The 13,192-nt window shown below is 37.7% G+C and overlaps 1 protein-coding gene across 2 annotated transcripts in view; it reads right to left on the bottom strand.

Annotated features, from left to right (window-relative positions):
* Positions 1 to 10,452, bottom strand: part of SEL1L2 (SEL1L2 adaptor subunit of SYVN1 ubiquitin ligase) — a 99,298-nt gene extending 88,846 nt beyond the window's left edge. For both annotated transcript variants that reach the window (XM_027118337.1, XM_027118338.1), the window contains exon 1: positions 10,319 to 10,452. In XM_027118337.1, coding sequence (XP_026974138.1) covers positions 10,319 to 10,376 — 58 coding nt within the window. In that variant the 5' untranslated portion in view covers positions 10,377 to 10,452. The remainder of the gene's footprint in view (positions 1 to 10,318) is intronic.
* Positions 10,453 to 13,192: the final 2,740 nt, after the last annotated feature.

The raw sequence follows: 13,192 nt of genomic DNA, 5'->3' as shown, positions 1-13,192 counted from the left end.
GTGTGTGTGTGTGTGTGTGTGTGTGTGTGTGTGTGTGTGTGTGTTTAGGCTGATGCTTTTCTCTCATGGTGTTAGTTTTTCTCAAATGTTTGGTGATTCTTGATTGTATTCATGTTGGACTTGGATTTTCCCTCTTAACCTGTCTGTGAATGCTATAACAATTACCTCAGCTTGCCACTAGTAACGGAGTGTTGTAGGATATGCTATCAGGATGTGACAGGAGCTAGTCTTCTGGAATACAGGCTGCTTGAGTATCACTAGCCACTTGCAGCTGTATCCTACATCTCTGGCCCAAATACCCACCCCAAAATGCCCCTGCTTCATGGTGCTTTGTCTCCTTGTGTGCTTAGTTAATTTTATTATGTACTGAAAACCTTATCTGAGTGGGTTCTTTGAGACCTACAATGAAGTTGCCTTCCTGTGGGGAGAAAATGAGTTTGCTTTTGCCAAGTGCCTAGGGCACTACAGTACAGGACCATTTTAGATCTAGTTCTAGGCTCAGGATACCTGGGATTACCAAGGCTGTAAATCTCCAGGAGGGCTGGCCTGAGACCATAACTTCTCAGAAATGTAATTTATCCTTTTCCTTTTCTCTGTGCTCTGCTAAGTGTCAAGCTCTCTGCAGATCCCTGGACTTTGGAAGGGGTGTATTTACTTCTGGTCTGCCCTTATCCTATGAGTATAGCACTTTATGCACTTTGGTTAATGATGAAAAAGTTTCTTATTAGATGCCTCACCTTTAACAGGTCTTGAGGACTACAGTTCCGTCCTTCTTGCTTTGTGAGGCCACTAAAACCAAAGCCGAAGTTTATTTTGTTCAGGGCAAAAGCTGTTTTGATATTCAGGTACAGGGCTGGGACCAGGGTAAGGCAAGTCCAGGCCCTGCTCAGGTGCTCTGTGTTTACTTCTCTGCATTCCAGCAATTCTGTAGATTTTTTTGTTGGTAGTCCTTTACTAACTTCTCAACTCTTTGATAAATTTAAGACTTTCGTATATTTTTGTGTCATATGTTTTTAGTGGGAGGGTTGGTCCAAATAACCTAGTCACCTAGGCTTTTGTTACCAGAAATCAAAGTGCTGACTTTTCCTTTGTATCTGGTGGTAGTGCCATGTAGTGATGAGGGGAGTAGGGATCAGAACTGCTAGGCTGCTCCTAATGTTGTTTTCAACCAACCCTTTCTTTTTGCCCTGGGGCTCCTTCCCTTTTTCCTGAACCCACTTGTACATTTTTTTCTAGCCATATTCTCTTTTGTACATTTTTGGGCAAAAGTTTCTTCTTTCAATTCATTTCTATCTCTTGTCTTTTAGGTATTCCTAATTCCTTTTTCATCAAAGGCACTTGTTTTTCAGAGCTGATGAGTTGGGGTTTTTTTGTTTTTAACTCTTCTATGAGGGAAGCTGCAGGGTGTACATTACAGTACTTTTTCCAATTTGGGAATATTTCTTCAATCCCATGTAACCTTGGCTCCAAGTCTGTGGGGCAGGCTTAAAGAAGACTTAAAAGAAACCAGTTTTTCTTGCCTACCATATCTCATTGGCAATAAACTATATAAATAAAATTAGATGGCTACTGTAAAAAAATTGCAGATGGCAGTAAAATTACAAAATCAACAAAAAACTGAGAAAACGCCACTGTTGGAGTTTATATAATCAGCACACTGCTGAAACAACTGGTTGAAAAGTAAATAATGCAAATCAATCACCTAGCTGTTTGTTCTATACAGAAACAAACATATGTATACTACATTTTAAAATATTTGGAAGATTGATTGCATTTTTATTTTTTATCTAGCTGTTTGGTAGTATGTAGAAATAGCCTGAGGCAAGTAAATATGATAATAAGGCAAATACCCTCAGAAGTCTACTTTGAAGAATACAGACTTAGCATAACAAACAGGTGATAGGGAGTAAAAAACAAAAAACAAAGCTTGGTTCCTATTAGAGGATTCAGGTTTTACTAAACTCTATATTTCAGAGTTTTGAAAATGTGTAAATTTAGAATAATAAAAATACTTACATGACTTACTCCACAGGTTTTGGGAATGTATTTTACAAATTTCAAAGTATTACACAGATGTTAGTTATTCTATTTTACAAGTGCCAACTGAGCATCTATTATATGCCAAGTTCTGCAATGTGCTATAGGAAATACTAAAGGTAAGTAAAACACAATTTCTGCATTCAGGTAGTTGATAATATAGTGAGAAGGGTTAAAAACTAACTCAGTTGTGAAACTGTGATGCATAAGAAAGTAAAGGCACAATGTGCTATGAGGAAGGGCTTGGGAAAGCTTTTTTTGGAGGAGTAGAACTTGAAATGGACTTTAAAAGATTAGTAGGATGTTATGCTGTGGATCTATGGTGGTGATGGGGAAGAAGATGGAATGACAGTCCATTCCTGCAAACCGTCCGTCTGTAGAACAGACGGAGAAAGATGTGGAAGTGAGAGAGTTAGGTATACTGAGTAGCTCATAGTTTGAATTGGTTGAAATAAAGGAAGTTCAGATCTAACTGCATAGGATTTTGACTGCTGGACAAGATGTCGGAACTTTATTCTGTATAAAGTAGGTGCTTGAAACAGGGAAAATCATGATCAAATCTGGGGTTTAGGAATATTATTTCCCGCAGTACTGTATTGTGAATAAGAGAGGGGAAAGTTAGAAGTGCAGTAATATAAATAAAAAATACAAAAATAAGACTATAAATTGAGATGGTGAAAATGTATAGATGGGAGAAGCACTGTGGAACTGACAGGATTTGGTGAAGGAATAAAGGAATGAATAATCATAAAGGATTAGGAGATTTTGGCTCCAGAACTGGCCTTGCAAAATAACCCTTGGGAATTAATTTCACCACTCTGGGCGCCACTCCTATCATCTGTAAAAACATTGAATTAGATGATAATTAGTGCATTATTAACTGTATGATCATATAATTTGCAGGTTTTACACTTGAGAACCAAGGGAGCTGGGAGGGATGTTGATGTCATTAAGAAGAGAAGAAACATAGGAGGGGAACTTTTTTTTTTTGGCTGCGCTCTGAGGCATGCAGGATCTTAGTTCCCCGACTAGGGATCGAACCTGTGCCCCCTGCAGTGGAAGCCCAGAGTCTTAACCACTGGACCACCAGGGAAGTCCGAGAGGAACTAACTCTGAGAAGAAATGTTGAATTTAAGATGTTCGCAGACCATACATTGTTCATGACCATCATGCAGCTGATACGTAGGCCTGGAGATTCAGAGGAAGGTCTAGGGTGTAAATACACAGGTAAATGAAGCTGTGGGGCTTGGGAGAGAGCACCAGAAGCATAGAATATGAAGAGCAAGAGAGCTAAGCACTGAACTTTGGGCATAGCATTTAAAGGGAGGGTTGAGGAAAACAAGCCAGTGAAAGAGCCTAAGAAGATTCTACAGAGGTAGAGGGGAAAGAATATAGTGTCAAATGCTGCTGAGAGGTTAAGTAGTAAGAACAGTAAGAGCCACTGGATTGGTAATCATTGGCTATTGGTGTTCTTTGAGAAAGCAGTCTCAATAGATGGGGAGTAGATCTTAGAATCAGTTAGGAGCAAGTAGAGGGCTATTACTGGCAGAGAGAATTCTTGGAGTAGTTATGTGATAAGAGAGACATGAGAGTCTTTGCATGGAGAAAATGGAGTAGAAGTGGATTATGAGTCTCTGCATGGACAAAATCAAGTAGAATTGGGAAGAGTGATTTCTGGTATGACAAAAGGACATGGCAGAAGAGGTTAGTTCCTCAAAGCTAACTGAGCAACCAGAAATAAAGCTGATGCAAGGGCATTCATGGGTTCAGCAGGGGCGTCTATTCTCCCAGAGAGCTCCAGGTTGAGGGCTGCCCTCTCCCCACTGAGTGCTGTCCTACTGGATGGTTCCAAAGAGTAACAGTAATTGGTTAATATAGAAACCTTTCAGGTGACTCTAGGATATGAATACAAGGAAAAGCTTTACATATTTTGGGACAATTCACAAAGGAGAAATGAGCTTCCTTACTGATCCCTAACATAACACAGAAATCAAACTTCTCTCTAGTAGTCAATGGTCCCACCATGACACACCTGCTCCCTCCTGCTTCTCTGCAAGGAAAGATGCTCCAGATACTGACAATTTATTCTTTCCTTGTTTAGAGGCATAATATAAAGAACTGAGGGACTTCCCTGGTGGTGCAGTGGTTAAGAATCTGCCTGCCAATGCAGGGCACATGGGTTTGATCCCTGGTCCGGGAAGATCCCACATGCTGCGGAGCAACAAAGCCCGTGCACCACAACTATTGAGCCTATGCTCTAGAGCCCGTGTGCCACAACTACTGAAGCTTGCGCGGTTAGAGCCCGTGTTCCGCAACAAGAGAAGCCACCGCAATGAGAAGCCCGCGCACCGCAACGAAGAGTAGCCCCTGCTTGCCGCAACTAGAGAAAGCCCCCACGCAACAACGAAGACACAATGCAGCCAAAAAATAAATAAATAAAATTAACTGAAAAAGAAAGAGCTACTCTATTAAAAAACAAACAAAACTGAAAGGAAGCTAAGGTAATTTAAAATTCTTGGATTTCAAAAGTTATTCAAAATAGAACTGGTAATGGAAGTACATTTCTGAAGCAGTAAGACATTGCCTGCTTGTACTGCTTAGGCCCAGAATCAACTGCAACATGTCTAGGACTTGGCCTTTATGTGGTTCTCTCTGGACCCTCCAGGAATATAGATGTGATTGCTAGGCAATTGTTTTCTGACCACCGATTAGTGTGAGATCGATGAGCTACTTGCCTTTTTCAACTGAGGAAGAGGGTTGCTGGGTGGGTGACTATCAGGGGACAGAGTTGTTATGAACTTTCTATTTTAGCTTGTACTTGAATTTTACTTTATTTTTTTCTAATTGCAGAATTTGTATGACAGTGAGAAATTACTCCTGAAAAGAGAGACAGGATAGAGAAACCTTGAATCCTGGACAATCTAGAGCTGGAACTTCTGACAATGTCTTTTTTCTGCCTCAGTTATATACCTTATACTACCTTAAATCAGCATCTGGACGGATAGGGTGGATACAGAAAAAACACACTATTAGTTTTATTTCCATTTTGTAAGCTACACTTTGGGATAGATTGCTCATTCTTTCCATAAGCATCAACTACTTTTTTCCTGAGGATTTACTAAAAGGGAAAAATGTTGGTAACTATTTTAGAACTTTCCTGAGGTGAATGCAGAGTCAGGGAAAATCACATAGTTATGGCATCATCCCTCTTTCAATATTTTTACAGAGGTGAAATCAAAGTATATTGAGCATCAAGCAAAAAATGCATAAAAAGGCAACATGCAAGCTTGCAAGGTACATGTGAGTGAAAAAGGACAGACCTGTTTTGCCTTGAGAAGTAGGGGTAGAGAGGTAGGCAGAGAAAAAATAGAGTGGGGTTAAGGGCTGATTTTATGTATGAACCTTAGGTGTGTTAGCACTAGCTTGTAAAGCAAATGTCTTCTCCCCCACTAACTACTTCCTTGGGTCTCTGTACACCTGCAATCAGTAAATGATCTGTTGAAAACGCATGTGACCCTGGCACCATGTCATAATCCAGGAAGAGCTCTGTACTCATCATTACTGTCTCTACTTTCTCTCCTCCTGTTCACTCCCACCAACTGAAATCAAATTTTGTCCCTGCTTCTCTAATAAAACTGTCTTGGCAATGTGGATTCTCCAGCTATTAAATCCAATGGTCACTTGTTGGCTCTTACCTCTTTCCCCTACTGTCTCCGGCATTTGGCACTATTGGCTGTTCCCATCTTCATGGCACGCTCTCACTCTGGACTCTTATGACACTATTCTCTTTAGTCTTGTTTTCCATCTACTCCTCAGTCCCCACTGCTATCGCTATAGTTTAAGTCCTCATAGTTCCTTGTTTGGGCCATTCAATAGTCTGCTACTGTTTACATTGTCACTAGAGTTGTACAGCTAGAATCCATCCACCTCTCAACTGCCAAAGTCATTTTTAAAAAGCATAAGTCTATTCATGTTCTTCAATGAGTAAACCCTTAAATGACTCCCCATTGCTCACAGGATCAAGCCCAAACTTCAAAGCCTATCACACAGTCTTTGCCTACCTCTCCCCCCATCAATTGCCGTGTTCCATCTTATATCCCAAACCATAGCAAACTGACATACTTATTTATAGACCATGCTCTTTTATTCCTCTGTGTCTTTGTTCCCTTTACCTGGTCTGAAATGTTCTCGTTCTCTTTTGCCTGCTTAGTGAACACTCACTAATCTTTCAAGATTCAGTTTATGTCCTTTCCTTTATGAAGCCCTCTGACTGCTCTGCACACTGGTAGAATTGGCCTCCCCGATTTGTGCCCTACAGTATCTTATAAATGCCTCTATTTTAATACCTACAACACTTTACAATTTATTCCCTGTTTACTTGTTTTTTTGTTCTAGACTCTAAGCTACTCAAGGACAAGGACTGTGTCTTAGATATTCTTCCCATACTCCTGGCATGTAACTTTTATTAAATATTTTTTTTCTCCCTATAAGTCAATGGCTTTTAGGATATTCAGAGATTTGTGCAACCATCACCTTAATTTTAGAACATTTTCATTACCCCAAAAGTAATCTCTTAGCCATAATCTCCTCAAATCCCCTACACCTCCCAGCTCTAGGTAACTAGCAAACTACTTTCTGTCTCTGTGGACTTGCCTATTCTGGACATTTCATCTGTATGAAATCACACAATATGTGGCCTTTTATGTCTAGTTTCTTTTGCTTAGCATAATATTTTCAATGATCATCCATATTGTACCTCATTTATTTTTTTGCTGAATAATATTCCATTGCATGGATATAACAAAGTATATTTATTATTCATCAGCTGGTGAACATTAGTTTTTTCCCACTTTTTGGCTACTATGAATAATGCTGCCATTTGTGTACAAGTTTTTGCATGGGAATGTTTTCAGTTCCCTTGGATACATACCTAGGGTGTAATTTCTGGATCATATGGTAATTCTATGTTTAATCTTTTGAGGAACTTCAAGGCTGCTTTCCAAAGCATCGTACCATTTAAAAAATTGAGGTGAAGTTCATAATATATAAGTAACCATTTTAAAGTGTACAATTAAGTGACTGTTAGTGCATTCACAACCACCATCTCTTTTTAGTTTCAGAATTTTTTCTTGGGTCTTCCTTGGTGACGCAGTGGTTAAGAATCCACCTGCCAATGCAGGGGAACATGAGTTGGATCCCTGGTCTGGGAAGATCCCACGTGCCGTGGAGCAACTACTGCAAGCCACAACTACTGAAGCCCATGTGAACCTAGAACCCGTGCTCTGCAACAAGAGAAGCCATAGCAATGAGAAGCCCGTGCACGGCAACGAAGAGTAGCCTTCGCTCACCACAACTAGAGAAAGTCTGCACGCAGCAATGAAGACCCAACGCAGCCAAAAAAAAAAATAAATAAAAAACAAACAAAAAAGCCCTTTTTCTTTAACCCAGAAATTCACTCTATATTCATTAAATAACTCCCCATTATCTCTTCTCCCATCCACTGGCAACCACTAAAGTGTTTTCTGTCTCTATGGATTTGCCTCTTCTGGATATTTCACATATATTTCATATAATAAAAATCATATAATATGTGGCCTTTTGTATCTGGCTTCTTTCACATATCATAACGTTTTTGAGGTTTATCCAACTTGTAGTATGTTCCAGTACCTCATTCCTTTTCATGGTTGAATTCCATAGTATGTATACACCACAATTTGTTTATCGACTCATCCATTATTTAGGTTGTTTCCACCTTTTAAATATAATAAATAATGTTTTTATAAACATTTGTATACAAATTTTCAGTGTGGACATATGCTTTCATTTCTCTTGGGTGTGTTCCTAGTAGTGGAATTGATGGGTCATATGGTAATTCTAAATTTAACTTTTTGAGGAACTGCCAAACTGTTTTCCACAGTGGCAGTACCATTTTACATTCCTACTAGCAATGTGTGAACGTTCTTATTTCTCTGCATCATTGTCAAATCTTGCTATTTTCCTTTTTTGTTTTTTATTATAGGCATCCTAATAGATATGATGTAATATATCATTGTGGTTTTGATTTGCATTTTCTTAATGACCAATGATGTTGAATGTGTTTTCATGCATTTGATGGACATTTGTATAGCTTCTATGGAAGAGCATCTATGCAATTCCTTTGCCCATTTAAAAATTGGTTTTTTTGTCATTTTTTTGATGAGTTCTAAGAGTTATTAATATATCCTGAATACTAAACCTTTATTGAATGTATGATTTGCAAACATTTTCTCCCATTCTGTGGGGTGTCTTTTCAGTTTCTTGATGATGTCCTTTGAAGCATAAAAGTGCTTAATTTTGATGACATCCAGTTTGGTTTTTTTTTGCTTGTGCTTTTGGTGGCATATCTAAGAAATCATCACCTAATATAGGGTCACAAAGATTTATGTATATGTTTTCTTCTAAGAGTTTTAAAGATTTAGCTATTATATTTAGGTCTTTGACACATTTTGAATTAGTTTCTATATACAGTGTGCAGTAGGTGTCCAACTAGTATGAGATAGGTGGCTTTCCAGATGCCCTCACCATATGTTGAAGAATTATTATTCCCCTTCCCCATTAACTCAATGTTTTGGCATCTTTGCCAAAAATCTATTGACAATAAATGTGAGGATTTATTTCTGAACTTTCAATGACATTTCATTGATCTATATGTCTGTTTTCATGCCAGTACCACATTGTCTTAATTACTGTAGTTCTGTAGTAAGTTTGGAAATTGAGAAGTGTGAGTCCTCTAACTTTATCCTTTTTTTTCAAGAAGAACATTCATTTCCATATTAATTTTCAGATTGTTTTATTAATTTCTGCAAAGAAGTAAGCTGGGATTTTGATAGGATTATATTGAATCTGTAGATCAAACTGGAGACTACTACCATCTTAACAATATTAAATTTCCCAATCCATGAACATGGGAAGTATTTTAATTTATTGAAGTTTTCTTTAATTTCTTTTAACAATTTTTACAGTTTCAGAGTATGAGCTCTGCACTTTTTTGTTAAATTTATTTCTAAGCACTTTATCTATTTCGATGCTATTGTAAATGAAATTGTTAATTTCATTTTTGGTTTGTTTACTGTGATGGTATAGAAATAGAATCAATTTTTGTCTATTAGTCTTTTATCCTGCAACCCTGCTGAACTCATTTATCAGTTCTCATAGTTTTTTACTGGATACCTTAGGATTTTCTGTGTATAAGATCATGTCTTTGGTAAATACAGATAGGTTTACTTCTCCCTTCCCAATCTTTATTTCTTTTTCTTATCTAATTGCCTTGGCTAGAACCTCCAGTACAATGTTGAATAGGAATGGCAAGAGTAGACAACCTTGTCTTGTTCCTGATCTTAGGCGGATAATATGGGGAAAGCATTCAGTCTTTCACCATTAAATATATTAGGTGCCAGTTTTTTGAGGATGCACTTTATTAGGTTGACAAGTTCCCTTCTATTCCTAGTTTGTTGAGTGTTTCTACACAAAAGGGAAGTTGACTTGTCAAGTGCTCTTCCTGCATCAATTGAGATGACCATGTGGTCTTTGTCATTTGATCTATTGATGTGGTGTGTTACATTAACTAACTTTCAGATGTTATACCAACCTTGCATTCCTGGGTTAAATGCAAATAAATATTCCTTAAATTGAATCCATGATGAGCAAAGTATCTGAGGATTGGGTAAAAATTAACTCGCTAAACGGCCAGAGAAACAAGACTGGAAAATAATTTCCATTTTAAGATAGTAATTAGTTAGGAATAATGGAAACTTTGAAAGTAGAATTGATATTGTGGAAAGATTATAAGAGACTATAAGAATATAAATTAAAGCACTTTACCACTCTTTGAGTTCTATACTTTTCATTTAAAGTTCTAGAACTAGATCTTCATGATATTCTAGATTTAACAAAACTTAACCTGTCTCAAATATCCCTACTCTATAAAAATTACTGTAAGCCTTTTCTCATAGATTTGCTCAATCTCTCCCAGCCCACTCCTTCTCTCTCTCCTTCTCTCTCTCTCTCTCTCTCTCTCTCTCTCTCTCACACACACACACACACACACACACACACACATCCTTCCCACGTATTGTCCTAAATAAGAGTATCATTACTATTTATCCTAATTGAATACTTTAAAGTAGTTATCCAAAAGTAGTGTTAATTAGGAATATAGTGAAGTTACATATGATTTTCTAATCAGCTTCCACCTTTAGTGCTAAAACCGCTCATAGAGAACCATAAGGACAGAAAAACTTACTTTTAATTGTGACCCCAAGAATTATCAATATCTCTATTAGCAGGGACAAGGGCTTCATTTTCTCCTAAGCAGCTCCTTCTTACTGTAACACAGGCAGAACTAGGTGGCTGGTCCACAAGCTTCCTCTTTTTAGGTCTGCAGGGGTCAGGACTTGGTTGCTAAGCAACAATTTCTTTACTCTTGGGCCAATGAGCTGCCAGGCCAGGAAGTTCCTTTCAACAGGGAATGAAGGCAGCTGATGGACAGAGCAGGCTGTGGGGAAGGAACCATATCTAGTTTCTTACTTCTCTGGTGAGAGATAAGTGGTAGTCTTGAAACAGGTGGGAGTTGCTTTCTGAATTCTGTTCAGAGTTGCTGGAAATTCTTATTTTTATGGTACCTCCAGAGATACAAGCTGCAATTATGTGAAAACACAATTAACTAACCTGACATCATCCTTTAATCTAAGATCTCAAGGCTATGGTGGACAGGAAATATATGGACCAAGTCTGCTATGGTCCCCATCTTGGTGAAAATGTTTATACTCTGTTCAGGTAAGGAACTGCTGACATTTTACTAGGACCAAGACAAACAAATCCCAGTCATCAATTACATTTTTGAAAGAGAAAAACAAATACCATATGCTAACACATATATATGGAATCTAAAAAAAAAAATGGTTCTGATAAACCTAGGGGCAGGACAGGAATAAAGATGCAGGCATAGAGAATGGACTTGAGGACAAGGGGAGGGGGAAGGGTAAGCTGGGACAAAATGAGAGCATAGCATTGACATATATACACTACCCAGTGTAAAATAGATAGCTAGTGAGAAGCGCATAGCACAGGGAGATCGGCTCCGTGCTTTGTGACCACCTAGAGGGGTGGGATAGGGAGGGTGGGAGGGAGGGGCCTCAACAGGGAGGGGATATGGGGATATATGCATACATATAGCTGATTCACTTTGTTATACAAGGGAAATTAACACAACATTGTAAAGCAATTATACTCCAATAAAGATGTTAAAAAAAGGGTGTTTCATTAAACTTTCATTAAAAGGTGTTTAAAAATGCCTTCTTTACTCTCTTAAAATATATGGGCATTTTATGAATGAATACCCTTAAGGCTAGGACCAGAAATCAAAATGAATATTAGGTAAAGTATCGCAATATTAACAATACCCAAAGAATGGAGTTAGTAGAGAAATCATACCTAAAATATATCCAACTTTTACAGTGTGTTCAGGTAATTACTTCAGAAACAGATGTATTTATTGCCTTGAATTTTTAGGTTTACTCCCTGTATTCTCATTGCTGTTGTGACAAATTACTACAAATTTAGTGGGTTAAAAATAACAGAAAAAAAAAACAGAAATGTATTGTCTTACAGTTCTGGAGGTCAGAAGTCCAAAAGGATTCTTACAGGACTAAAATTAAGAGCAGACCTAATTGGTTCTGGGGGCTCCAGGGGAGAATCCATTCCTTGCCTAGAATCATCCAGATTTTAGTGGTTGCCCACATTTCTCAATTTGTGGCTACATCACTCTAATCTGTGCACAATCATCATTTGCCTTCTCCCCTTCTGTGGTTTAATCTCCTTCTGTCTCCCTCTTAGGACACTTGCGATTACATTTAGGCACCACCAAAATACAAGATAATCTCCTGATCTCAAAATCCTCAGTCATGTTGGCAAAGTTCCTTTTGCCAAATAAAGTAACATTCATAGGTTCTAGAGATTAGGTCCTGGAGATCTTTGGGACCATTATTCAGTCTACCAGTGTCCCTAATATCTTTTCCTCTCACCAAGAGACTTCAAAATAGAACTGGCCCAACTGCTGTACTTTAAAAAAGTATCTAAATAAAATTTATTTAAACTCTTAATATCATCCATTAAACATTCTTCAAACAACCTTTTTTTCCAGTCCCCATTTGGATCCAGAATTATCAGCATCTTCCAGCAGATGATTTTGCTTCCTATTTTCATGGAAACTGAGGCCATTTGACCTATCTTACCTCGACTTCCTTCCTTTTTATTAAAAAAACATTTTTGAATCTCCATCTGTTCTTTTTTTCCTAATTCATCCCAAAAGATGAAATGCACTTCCTATATTCTAAATCCAAACTTCTCTCACTTTTGATTCTTTCCACATTTACTTTCTCTGGTACTTCACTCTATCTAACATTTGTTCTTTTCTCTTCTAACTTTTTCTCTCTCTCTCTTTTTGTTTCAATCTTTTTGTACCAATCTTCTTCTTAATTTAAAAACTCTTCATTCCACCTCTCCTAGAAAAATTTTCCCTTGACTCTCGTATCCTTGTTACTGCTATCTTTTCTACTTATCCCTTAGCCTCTAAACATCTTGAAAGAATACTCCTTAATCACTGCTTCTGGCTTGTTGCGTCTCACTTATTCTTCAACTACTTGTTTTTATTTTCACTAATTTACATAGACTATAAATCCAATTATCTTTTCTCAGTTCTTATCCTACTTGATCTCTGTGAGACATCTGACATTTCTGACCATAAACATCTTCTTGAAAACATATTATTGGTTTCTCTGAAAATTGAATTGCAGTTACTTTTTTACACTTTTGAACACACTTCTCATTCTTCTTCTACCACTCCCTGCCTCATTCATTTACATGTTGAAAATCTGCTATATGCTAAAGATGAAAGGTAATACTCTTTGAGGTGTTCATTAATTTTATTTGTTAGTTCCTCTCTTGGTCTTCACATTAAATTAGGGGCTCACATTTTGGTGTCATGTGCTCCTCCTTAGTTTTGCCAGCATTTCTCTATGGATGCTCACTTAACTTTCAGTTATTCAATACATTTTTATTATGTGCCAAGTATTGTGCATTTTCTGTGGATGGTGAGCAACAAGATGTATTTCCCGTC

The sequence above is a fragment of the Aethalodelphis obliquidens genome, unplaced genomic scaffold (assembly GCF_003676395.1).
Source record: "Aethalodelphis obliquidens isolate GAN/ISIS:26980383/991018 unplaced genomic scaffold, ASM367639v1 scaffold18, whole genome shotgun sequence".
In the NCBI taxonomy this organism is placed as follows: domain Eukaryota; kingdom Metazoa; phylum Chordata; class Mammalia; order Artiodactyla; family Delphinidae; genus Aethalodelphis; species Aethalodelphis obliquidens.
The sequence above is the reverse complement of the archived record's forward strand: the minus strand, read 5'-3'. Positions and strand labels throughout refer to the sequence as shown.